General features: G+C 50.8%; 3 protein-coding genes across 3 annotated transcripts; all 3 read left to right on the forward strand.

The window, feature by feature from the left end:
* Positions 1–250: 250 nt before the first annotated feature.
* PV08_02597 (uncharacterized protein) lies at positions 251–2,225 on the forward strand (the record flags this gene model as incomplete). The annotated part of the gene is made up of 3 exons (XM_016376955.1): positions 251–1,856; positions 1,906–2,068; positions 2,120–2,225. 3 exons carry the CDS (start codon positions 251–253, stop codon positions 2,223–2,225), a joined length of 1,875 nt encoding a protein of 624 aa, XP_016238525.1.
* A 726-nt stretch (positions 2,226–2,951) lies between these two features.
* On the forward strand, positions 2,952–5,660 carry PV08_02598 (vacuolar protein sorting-associated protein 1; the record flags this gene model as incomplete). The annotated part of the gene is made up of 5 exons (XM_016376956.1): positions 2,952–3,316; positions 3,377–3,446; positions 3,522–3,616; positions 3,676–5,433; positions 5,492–5,660. 5 exons carry the CDS (start codon positions 2,952–2,954, stop codon positions 5,658–5,660), a joined length of 2,457 nt encoding a protein of 818 aa, XP_016238526.1.
* A 2,767-nt stretch (positions 5,661–8,427) lies between these two features.
* On the forward strand, positions 8,428–10,252 carry PV08_02599 (uncharacterized protein; the record flags this gene model as incomplete). Its single annotated transcript, XM_016376957.1, has 3 exons — positions 8,428–8,553; positions 8,606–8,734; positions 8,783–10,252. 3 exons carry the CDS (start codon positions 8,428–8,430, stop codon positions 10,250–10,252), a joined length of 1,725 nt encoding a protein of 574 aa, XP_016238527.1.
* Positions 10,253–12,088: the final 1,836 nt, after the last annotated feature.

Genomic DNA, 12,088 nt, shown 5'->3' on the forward strand with positions numbered 1-12,088 from the left:
ACCTCCAAGTCCCTCGACCGAGACATCGACGCACCCGTCTTCCGCGCCTTCCAACATCTCCGTGCCGAATCCGCCACCTATAGAGCAGGTACAGGGTATCGAAGAGCGGCGTCGACGAAGGAGACGGCGGTCATCCTCCCCAGAGTTTGACCACCTAAGTGACACCTCTTCTGAAGCAGAACCTTCCGCTGATTCTCACCCCCGAGACACAGAACCCCAAAGAAAGCGCAGGAGAACAAATAGACACAACATGAGAGTTAGTGACGACTCAGGGCAAGCATATTCTAATGGTCATATTGCAAGCTCGAATGGCTCGACTCCTCGGAAACCCTTACACACTGCCGTCAATGGACACATTTCGAGCAGTCTCAATGGCTCTGCCCCATCCTTTGCCAACGGTGCAATCAAGAAGCCTTCGCCAGTACGATCAGCGACATATCGGGGCCACAACCGGGAGGAGGTTGTAAGGATTCTAGTTCAAGGCTTGCTTGACATGGGATACCCGAATGCCGCAGATTGCTTATCGGAAGAGAGTGGGTACAATTTGGAGAGTCCTTCTGCTGCAGCATTCCGGATCGCAATCCAAGCAGGTGCATGGTCAGAGGCAGAAGCAATTCTGGTGGGTTCACCCCGAGGTGATTCTATCGAAGGCTTACTTGTGGATGACGATCAACACGGCGAAGGCTTGGTGCTTGCGGAAGGGGCCGACCGTGATCAGATGCTGTTTTGGATTCGCCAACAAAAGTTCCTGGAGCTTCTAGACAGTCGAAATCTGAGCATGGCTCTTATGGTTCTCCGGCAGGAATTAACGCCGTTGGGTCATGACGTCCATCAACTACATGCCCTCTCGACGCTTCTCATGTGTCCTCCTGAAGACCTGAGGGCCAAGGCTCACTGGGCTGGCACAGTGGCAGAATCCCGAAAGATACTTCTCCAGGATCTGTCCAGGTCGATCGCTCCATCTGTGATGATCCGAGACCATCGGCTAGCCGAGCTGTTCGACCAGGTGAAGCAGAACCAGATAAATCAATGTTTATATCACAACACTGCAGTGGCTCCGTCACTCTACTCAGATCATCTCTGCGATCGAGAAGCCTTCCCCTCCCGTACCTCGATCGAACTCCAAGACCATGCAGGTGAGGTTTGGCACGTCCAGTTCTCCCACGACGGCACGAAGTTGGCAACTGCAAGTCAAGATCGAACCGTCAATATCTACGAGACCGTCACTTTCAAACGCATTCACGAATTAAAACAGCATTCTGCAGAGGTCACTTATGTTGCATGGAGTCCCGACGACACGAAGATCATCTCATGTTCTCAAGATGCCAAAGCCAGGGTATGGGATGTTGAAACTGGCAGGCTAAAGGTCACACTGCATCATGAATCCGAAGAGCCGACATACGGTGTCACTGCAGCCGCGTGGAGGCCTGATTCGATGGGTTTTGTGACAGCAAGCCATGATAGAAATTGTCAACTCTGCTACTGGAGCCTTCTTGCAGAGAATCCCGAGACGCCCATCTACGTCTGGCCCAAAGGATTCCGAGTACAAGACGTTGCAATCACGAATGATGGCCATTGGCTTGTTGCTCTAGACCCACAGAACATCATTCGAATTTTCGATTTGCAGACCTATCGAGAGGAGCCTCCCATCAAAACTTCTGGGAAGATGACGAGTATCTCGCTCAGCCGGGACGGCAGCACCGTCCTTGTGAACTTTGCATTCGGTGAGGTACAGATGATTGATCTCGTCACAAGAGATATTATACGCAGGTTCAAAGGCCAAAAGCAAGGCGAATTCGTGATTAGAAGTTGCTTTGGAGGAGCGGCGGAGAATTTTGTGGTCAGCGGCTCGGAAGGTGGGTGAGCGAGGCAAACGGCGCGCACCATTTACTGACCTTTTCACAGATGGCATGGTATACGTGTGGCACAAGGAGAACGAATCTTTGATAGAGAAGTTGTCGGGTCATGGTCGAGGTGCTGGCGGAAAGGAATGTGTAACAACGGTGGACTGGAATCCTCGAGATGCATCCATGTTTGCGTCTGGAGGGGATGACCGCAGAGTGCGCATGTAAGTTGGCGTACTCCTATTACAGGGACCCAAAACTAACCCAATCTTCAGATGGTCGAGCGCACCACCTCCCGTTGATGGTCTTTCCAGCCTCTTGAACACACCTGTTGCGCGTAGCGATTCTGGGCGGCTGAGTGCTATGAGATCAACGTTGTAGACACGCTGGGAGGAAGTATGTTTTGGTGGAGTTCCAGGGGGGTATAACATCTTTCCAGCCAACGGTCTGCGCAAGGTATAGAGTTTTGGATACGACATTGCATCTGCAGGAGTTCATTTGTCGATGGCTCGCTACCCGCACCATCCACGGCACCGAGGGAATTGTCACGGGTCACGACGAGTCAATTATCATTTGCATCTGGCAAGCATTGTTCTGGATTCGTACAGGAAGAGGGACCTGGACAGCCGCCTTACTACAGGGGCGAAGCATAGATTTAGCTTGATATTGTATATCTCACCTTTATCTGCAGCAATAGTATACAGCCTCCCTTCGTATACCTGACTGGGCGTCATGACATGGAGAGCTCGTCCACAGAAGCGGGAGCTGACGTGTCACACAGTAAGGCGTGTTTCACCTTCACTCGCGTCTCATCTTCGCCACGGGTATTGAATGATGGCGCTCACTTCCTCGCGCCCAAGACGAGTTTATGTCAGATGTCCTGCAATGGGTTGAGATCTGAGGACCAGCTGACCTTACCCTGCGATCCTCACGAAACAAAGATTGAAAGGTGCCTAGTCACTTCGCGGCAGTAACCAGAGCCATATTCATTCAAAAGCTTCAGCCTTGATGTAGTGCGAAGGTGGAACGAACATTTTGGGTCTTCCAGGTCGACTCAGGCCGAATCCCTCTTCGCCATTTGCCTGTTGCCTTGGAGTTTGTGGCTCAATGACGCGTACGGCAAACTTTCCCTTTCTCTTTGGCCGCCAAGAAAGTGTGGCTGCTAGCGACGGTGCTGGTGTTGTTAGTGCAGCGCAGAACACGCCTAAAGCCGGCGCAGGCGGATCCAAGGCTCCATCCCCATCACCAACATCAACAGGCGCAGGTGCATCATCCCAAGTTCTGGCCAGCAAGACGCAAACACACATCACTGACAACACCGCACAATCAACCGCCTCCCAAGATCAACCTCTCGAAGTCGTCCTGCAACGCTCTGCTGCATTCAGTCTTGAGTCTGCACCACCCGTTCTATTCAACGATCCTCTGCCACTGTCGTTTGCCCCAACCATGGCTGCACCGCCGGGGGGTTATTCGTGAGTGCCTGCTGATAGTCACTAAACCACACCGCGGCCAGCAAACTAATATCGCCACAGAATCAATGTCAACGATCCGAGTCTGATTGCTCTCGTCAACAAGCTACAAGATGTGTTCACGACAGTGGGTGTATGTTTTCCCCTTCTCTTTTCCACCAGCCGTCAAGCCCGAATTGTCGAATAGAGCTGACCGTTATTTTCCTAGGTGCAAAATCCCATAGATCTTCCTCAGATTGTGGTTGTCGGATCGCAATCCAGTGGAAAGAGTTCCGTGCTCGAAAACATTGTTGGGAGAGACTTGTAAGCGCAGCAATCACTCCCGCTCATCTGTATTTCCCACTCCTAACTTGAGATCACAGTCTACCTCGAGGCTCCGGAATTGTCACGCGGCGGCCCCTCGTCCTTCAACTGATCAACAGACCCGCGCCTGCGAAGTTGCAATCGAATGGCGTTTCAGAAGAAGAATTGAAAAAGACCAGCGACAGCCAGGCTAATGTTGATGAATGGGGAGAATTCCTCCACTTGCCAGGACAGAAGTTCTTTGATTTTAACAAGATTCGCGATGAAATCGTGAAAGAAACCGAAGCAAAAGCGGGACGAAATGTCGGCATCTCGCCCGCGCCCATCAACTTGCGCATCTACTCACCCAATGTCCTCACCCTTACACTGGTTGATCTGCCCGGTTTGACAAAGGTGCCTGTCGGTGATCAACCCCGAGATATCGAAAGACAGATCAAAGAGATGGTCCTCAAGCAGATATCGAAGCCCAATGCCATCATTCTCGCTGTCACCGCTGCAAATGTGGATCTGGCAAACTCGGACGGTCTGAAGCTCGCCCGAGAAGTCGACCCCGAGGGTCAGAGAACGATCGGTGTCCTAACCAAGATTGATTTGATGGACGCTGGAACCGATGTTGTCGATATTCTAGCCGGGCGGATTATCCCACTCAGACTAGGCTACGTACCCGTGGTCAACCGAGGCCAACGAGACATTGAGAACAAGAAGAGGATAGACTTGGCTTTGAAAGCAGAGAAGGACTTTTTCGATAATCATCCTTCTTATCGCAACAAGGCTTCGTATTGCGGCACCCCGTATCTGGCCCGAAAGCTCAATCTCATTTTGATGATGCACATCAAACAGACTCTACCCGACATCAAGAACCGCATTGCTAGCTCACTTCAAAAATACTCTCAGGAACTTGAGCAATTGGGAGCTGGAGATCTGCTCGGTCATAACAGCTCAAACATTGTCCTCAACATCATTACCGAATTCGCCAACGAATACAGAACTGTTCTCGAGGGACATAGCCAGGAACTATCAAGCAACGAACTCTCGGGTGGTGCCAGAATTTCCTTCGTCTATCATGAACTCTACTCAAATGGTATTAAAGCCATCGATCCCTTTGAACAAGTTAAGGACATTGACATTCGGACAATGTTGGTCAATTCCTCAGGTTCATCACCTGCACTGTTTGTCGGTACGACGGCGTTTGAAATCATTGTAAAGCAGCAAATCAAACGTCTTGAGGAACCTTCACTGAAGTGTGTGTCGCTTGTCTTTGACGAACTCGTGCGCATTCTTCAGCAACTACTTACGAAACAACTCTTCCGACGATATCCTCAACTCAAGGAGAGGTTCCATGGAGTTGTGATCTCATTTTTCAGAAAGGCCATGGACCCAACGAACAAACTCGTCAAAGATTTGGTGGCAATGGAAGCCTGTTACATCAACACAGGGCATCCCGATTTCTTGAACGGCCACCGTGCTATGGCCATTGTCAATGAAAGACACAGTGCCGCCAAGCCCACTCAGGTGGATCCAAAGACGGGCAAACCACTTCCTCCCTCGGTTCCGCCTCGAGCCAACTCTCCAGGTCTTCCTACCGACGGTTCAGAGCCAAATTCGGGCTTCTTTGGATCATTCTTTGCGAGTAAGAACAAGAAGAAGATGGCGGCAATGGAGCCTCCGCCTCCAACGCTGAAGGCCAGTGGAACACTCTCGGAACGGGAAAACCAAGAAGTCGAAGTCATCAAACTCTTGATCAACAGCTATTTCAACATTGTGCGAAGGACGATGATTGACATGGTACCCAAAGCCATCATGTTGACTCTCGTACAGTAAGTGATCTTAGTTAAGACAAACACATTAGACGGTGCGGTGCTGACAATTCTCTAGATTCACAAAAGACGAGATGCAACGAGAACTCCTTGAACAAATGTACAGGACACAAGAGCTTGACGAACTTTTGAAGGAAAGCGACTATACCATCAGACGACGAAAAGAGTGTCAGCAAATGGTCGAGAGCTTGAGCAAGGCCAGTGAGATTGTTAGCCAGGTGCAATAGATTGGCACGTGAATGAATAGTACATTGGATTATGAGAAAGACGAACAACCCAAACCGTGTTTTTTCCGACCACGATCGACATTCCAGGTCTGATGCTGTTGAAACGACCAGTAGTGTCCGCGCGACTGCATATCCAAAGATAGGTAATCCCGGAGCCAATAAGCCACGAACACGGAATTGCCAGCACGTTGCAAGGATGGAAATCCCGGGGTGGAGGATGATATGTGTTTGTGGATTGTGTTTTTGGCTTGTCCTTCACGTCTTTTGGCTCCCATCGGCATGGGGGAGATGACATGTTGTTTTTGTCCTCCTCGGGCAAGGGATGAGCCATAGAAGCCATCATGAATATTTCTTTTGATAGAGTAGAACTGTGCGGTGAACCATTGCGAGCGTGTGGAATCTGGCGGCGGTGTTGGGACCAGGGGAGGGAGTGGACCATATTTTGTTCTTGTCGTTTTTTTCTCAGCGTATAATACTGGTGCCGATAACTGCATTGCCTACATATCTGAAGGTACCTCTGCGCGTCGGCACTTTATTTTACTTTCAACCTTGGTCGTTTCCTGAGTTTGTAAATTGTGTGGATCTCGACCGAGAAAGTTGAACAGTTGAACATGAATCATAAATGCAAGCAAACAGGCAAGCAAGCCCCACGGCTGGTTGTCGCGCTTTTAGAATGGAAATTGAGTGTGAAACCCAGAGCCAGACATATCAATCTGTCACCTTGCCGTCTTGTTGGACACTCAGGGACCAAGTTGCTTTGTTGTTGGGAGAAAGTCACCGGGACGCTATCGAGGAGACCGAGACGGTCGAGACGGTCAAGACGCTTTCGGAGAGCGAGGGCCGGGTGAATCAGGGCTTCTTTCACACAGGTCTGGTGCGTCGTCTGTGCATCTTACTGTCGAATGCTGGCGGATGGAGGCTGGGCGTTGTACGTACCTAGGTATGCAGAATACTCGCTTCCAAGCGGTCGATGGACCAAGATCGAGAGAGGAATCTTGTGTTCTAGTGCCTCCCGGACGGGAGAGTCGAGAAAGCATCACGTCTCGAGAACCGATGGGTGTGAAGATCGTCGGATGGTGACGGGAAAATGGGAATGCAAGATGGTGAGAGTACAAATTGGTGGAGTTGATGTCCGCGGCAGGTTTCCATAAGGGGAAATTTGAATGCTTATAATTGTAGGAACGTGAATATAGGACAATTGCAGCTTGAATCCCGAGCTGATTGATCCCTTCCGATCCAAACGCTCCAAGAATAGAAGTTGTTTGCTCCATCCGCGTGCTAGATCAAGTGTTGATTGCTGTCCTGAAGGTCGTCATCTTGACCGTTTCAATGTTATCAAGTTACGATAGAGTCTCGTACCGCAACCAAAAGGGGAGAAATGGCGCAATACTTTGCTTCCAAGGAATGTAGGATGAGAGCACGTCGGTCGCATTATCACTTCATTATTGTCGAGCTGGAATTGAAGGAGTTTGAGCGCATGTCCGTACATCTGACGTTGTGTCTCCGACGCCACCGATTTTGACCAGGCCGGCAAACACTGTCGAGAAGTCAAGAAGCACTACAGAAGCGCATCCAGATATTCGCTGTGTCCTATTTGCACGAGAGCTCATCAAAGCACTCTCCGAGGTAGAGTTGAGAGAACCCAGCGCCGAACGAACGGGTCCAAGGTGCGGACGAGTCATCCAGCGAGAAGCGCCAACGGGGGTGCCAGGCACAAAGACGGCAATTGTTCAGACAAATGGGGAATGATGGGAGGGAGTTGTATAAATACACCATTCGGCACCAGCAACGTCGTCTCACGAGGTGCGAGACATGTTCATGATGTGGAAGGGGTATCTTCCTTTCTTCGAGCTGTGCTCTCGCTTCACTGGTACTCGTACACCGTGAGTTCATTCTGTACAGCTCAGAACTGGGTACATGGCTATGATCGAGTGACCTTCAGCCAGCCCTGTTGTCCACGCGATCGCATTGTTCGGTTCCAGGTATGCAATGGCTTGATGTCGACATGGTTGCTTGATGCTTTGGATTGCCAAGTGCAGTCTCTAATGGACACCTCTGTCCGTGGCGCTGTCACACATGAGGTGGATAGGTGCTCTTATCTTGTCTCGAAATACCTTGCTCGACAGGGGGTAATTGCGAAGAGTCTGTGTCTCTCTCCATTGGTCGTTATGACCATGTCACTGAGGGTCAAGATTGCACTGTGTAAGGATCCAGTTGATACTCGGGACATGATGTGCCTGTCTTGAGCAAAGTCTGACGAGGATTGGAGAAGCGTTCACTGCCCGGGACGTACCTAGGTACCTAGGGAGACACCTGGCCTGAGGGTCTTTTCGCAGGTAGCCAGATAAAGGTACCTATTGGAGGTATCAAAGCGTCCGAACTGACCAAGTTTGCCCAGTAAAAGGCCCCGCTGTCACTCGCCCAGAGATCCAACGGAATGGTGCTTGGGCGTGGTGATGCCTGGATTGTTGCCCCCGCTGTCTGGAATTTTAACTATATACAGCTATGGCCACCACTATTGCGCGGGGCAGATCAGAGTCTCCCTCAACTACCACTTCAATGAACGATCGCCGCAATCTCCGCATGCTACATCATCCAGCTTGAAAAAGCTGGCAATGTACATGTATTGCCCATACTCATGTCTGCACAACCTCGGACAACATGGCTGCTGACGATGACGGGCAATATTAAACGCCCTTGAACCCCTCTTCTACAAGCTTCTTGTCCCTGAACCTCTCAACGCCGACGTGGTGCTAGAGCCACCATCATGCGGTTTTCACTTCGGTTTGCTGCAGCTGCTCTCGTGGCAGTCTGCCTCGGGCCTGAAGTTCAGGCACAAGGTCCAGCTCCCGTGAATACCAATAGCACGGGGCCGCTCTCTCAATACAAATCTGTACGGCGACTCCAGGGCGATTCCACGTGAATCGTTGCTAATGCTGAATTAGAGACCTGATATCTACGCGCCTTTCCTCAACATATCTCTGTTTGACGACGATGCTGTGACTCCAGGATACATTTTCATCGGACCATACCAGACGTTTCAAGAGGCGGCATATATCTACGATAATCGAGGAGTGAGTGTCTCGTATGCACGGCGACATGTGCGAATCTAACGATTGAAGAACCTGGTGTGGAGTGGTTTTGCTGAGACAGGACGAGGTCCGTCGCATAACTTCCATGCTTGTTCGATCAACGGCACGGACAATCTATGCTTTATTTCCGCGGCCCAGAACAACGGCTATGGTCGAGGGTACGCTGTGGTGTTGGACGATACCTTGACCACACGCACGTCTGTTCGCTCACAAAGCGGCTTGGCCAATTTTGATGAACACGAGTTCAACGTGCTCGACGATGGGAAATCATCTTTATTCACTCTGTACAACCCCGAACATTACGATCTGTCTGCTTACAATGTGTCCGGACAAGGATGGTTGATGAATTGCTATTTCCAGCATCTCGAACTCGGCACCAACAAGCTCATATTTGAGTGGTCTGCGATAGACCACGTCTCTTTGAATGAGACCTTTGTCGGGCCGCGAGAGAGCGAGGTGGCGGGCAATGGGCTGACACCGACTAGTCCTTGGGATTATTTCCATATCAACAGTGTCGATCAAAATGCCGACGGAGACTATCTTGTATCTGCGCGCCATACATGTACCATTTACAAAGTGTCTGGGCAAGATGGGCACATTATTTGGAGATTAGGCGGCAGACTCTCTGACTTTGCCTTCCCCCCGGGCCTCAATTTCAGTTTTCAACACGATGCCAGGTTTAGGGAGGAGAACCAGACCACGACCATCATTTCCCTCTTCGACAACGCCTCGAATGGCTTCAATCAGACCGCTAGATATTCCTCGGGATTGATCCTGAAGCTGGACCACATGCGAAACACAGTCTCCCTTCTTCAGCGCTTTATATCCCCAAACGAGTTTATCTCCGCCTCCCAAGGCAATGTCCAGCTGATGGGTAAGGACTGGCGGACTTCGAGCGCGTTTCTTGGCTGGGGTTCGAATGCTTACATATCTGAATACACCGCCGATGGCAGAATGGTCCAACAGGGCCACTTTGCATCCACAGGGTCGATGAATTACCGTGCGTTCAAGCACAACTTCACAACCAACCCGACGGATGCTCCCGCCCTGTTCACCTACGCCCACAACGGCAGCGCTCCCACTTCATACTGGATGAGCTGGAACGGGGCGACGAAGGTGGCGCAATGGCGCATCTACTCCGGTCCAGGGCGTAATGGCCCCTGGACCGTCATCGATACCGTCAACAAGACCGGCTTCGAGACAAAGTTTACAGCGCCCAAGTACCATCCCTGGAGTATTGTTGAGAGTATCAGTGCAGATGGAAACCCACTGAAAAACTGTACAAGGGCAGTAAGAACGTTCGTCCCGGGCCCAGAGCTTGCGGCGAGGTGTGACAGCTCTGAATGCCCAACTGCTGTGAGTTCACCGGCGAATCCTCCCATGACAAGCTCGTCATCTACGTCTAGCTCGGGTGCTGCTACTCCAAAGTACAAACGAGACAGCATGACCGGCGAGTTGGGTGCGCTGGCCATGTTCGGCATGGGTTGGCTCCTAGGCTAGTCCCAACGGAATGTCGGAGTCTCAGCTCCGATGATTCATCTTCTGACTGTATGGCGAACATATATTACGTTATTAGATACATATTGGACTTTGTAAACAACAAGCCGTCTCGACTTTCTTCAAGTTGCACACGCAGAGAACGAGATGACCCCTACGCACAACGATATTCATAGTTTGCTTTGTGACTTGAGTAGAATGCCAGCACACCAAGGGGGACTATGAAAATGCCTATTAAGACGGGAGCAAGAAGGGCAGGCAAGCATAGACAGGGATGACACTCCAGACTCGCCTACAAGTTGCCACCACATTTTCCCCGGCTTGGTGTGGAATCATCAACCAAATTCCAACCGCGCTGTCAGTACGGACAGTTCAATGGGTCGAGCTAACAGCCTATTGTACAGTATTGTACAAGATCTCGCCCAGCTCCAAGGATCTCAGGGGGCAATTTGGATAAAATGCTTGTCCGAAGTCAAGCAGGCGAAGCATCATGGAGCCAGAAGTACTTGTAGGAAACAAGCGAGATTGGATATGGAGACGAAAAGGGGACTAGCTGAGTTTAGAAGCATTGGGTTCTTTTTCGCCTGCGGCGGGAAACCCTTAGTCCCTGGCCGGTTAGCGGCCCATCATCACGTACTGTATGATTGTGAGACCGTTTGAACCAGACGAGAAGCTAGTCGCCTGTCGGGAAGAGTTGGCCAGAACAGGGTGACTCGAACATTGATGGCGGAGAGCGAGTCTCGGACAGTAGGAGGCGCAAGGAGGTGGTCTTGCTGACGTTTGTTTCGAATTTTCCAAGGGGCATTTTTGCGCAGCCTCAGATGATCTTTCGCCAGACTCACCATTACACGTCTGATAATGTCTTCTAGTCAATTCTTCCGTGCGCTCAGAACACTCTCGCCTAAACTGCGAGGCCTTTCCCTTTGTTTCAAAAGGGTCATGAATCATGGCGAGTCGGTTCGGAGAATCTGTTCGAGGTCCATCTAGGCTGTGGCTCATAGGGTGCCGTATTCGGTAGCGCGCAACAAAGTAAAGCTCGCTAGCATGGCGGGCTCTAAAAGGATCAGGGCTTGCAGTAGCGCCCGGAAGGACGCTTTGTGGAGATGAGGTACCCATCTTCTCGGTACTGTAGTCTGTTCTGTAGGATCGTGGAATATAAGCATCGTCAAGCAATTTAAGTCAAGACATCGCGATTCGAAGGCAAAATGGAGGACGCGGTTGCATTAGAGGAACGTGTATCCCTTAGTCAGAGGTAAATCGCGTCTGGACAGCGAGAGGAGTTTGATTGCTGTTCGCATCGACACAACTTGCAATTGGTCAATTGTGAAGCACTGGTAGAGAGAATTTATTCTTGCTAAGGTGAAATCGAACAGGTCAGGAGGTCATTTTCTCCTGTATATGAAGTCGCACAAGAACCCGCCCGTGCTCCAGCTCGTTTGCTGGGTGGCGGTGGTGTCCAGATCTTGAAGGCGTCACTGCGCGGGAGCAGCCATGAAAGGGACAGGGACAGGCCGAGTGCATTGTTCGCGGTGGTGGTGGTGGTGGAAGTAGTAGTAGTACTCCGTAATAGTAGTAGCAATAATGACAGTGACAGTGACAACGACACGAACACGAACCCGAAGACATATTTTCCGTGGTCCTGGTGCTGGCGGAGAAGATGTGTCGATTTGCTGCCTGCGCCGTGTTCGTATCCCTGCCTGCTCCAAGTTCCAAGTACAGCGATCCCGCTGTCATCGGCGTCGACTTTGCACATCTGCCACCAATCTTGCATACTTTTCCCTACAACCATCATCTCACCATCATCTCACTTCAAAAGGCTCGTATTCAACGTCAACGTCT

The sequence above is a fragment of the Exophiala spinifera genome, assembly GCF_000836115.1.
Source record: "Exophiala spinifera strain CBS 89968 unplaced genomic scaffold supercont1.2, whole genome shotgun sequence".
Taxonomy (NCBI): domain Eukaryota; kingdom Fungi; phylum Ascomycota; class Eurotiomycetes; order Chaetothyriales; family Herpotrichiellaceae; genus Exophiala; species Exophiala spinifera.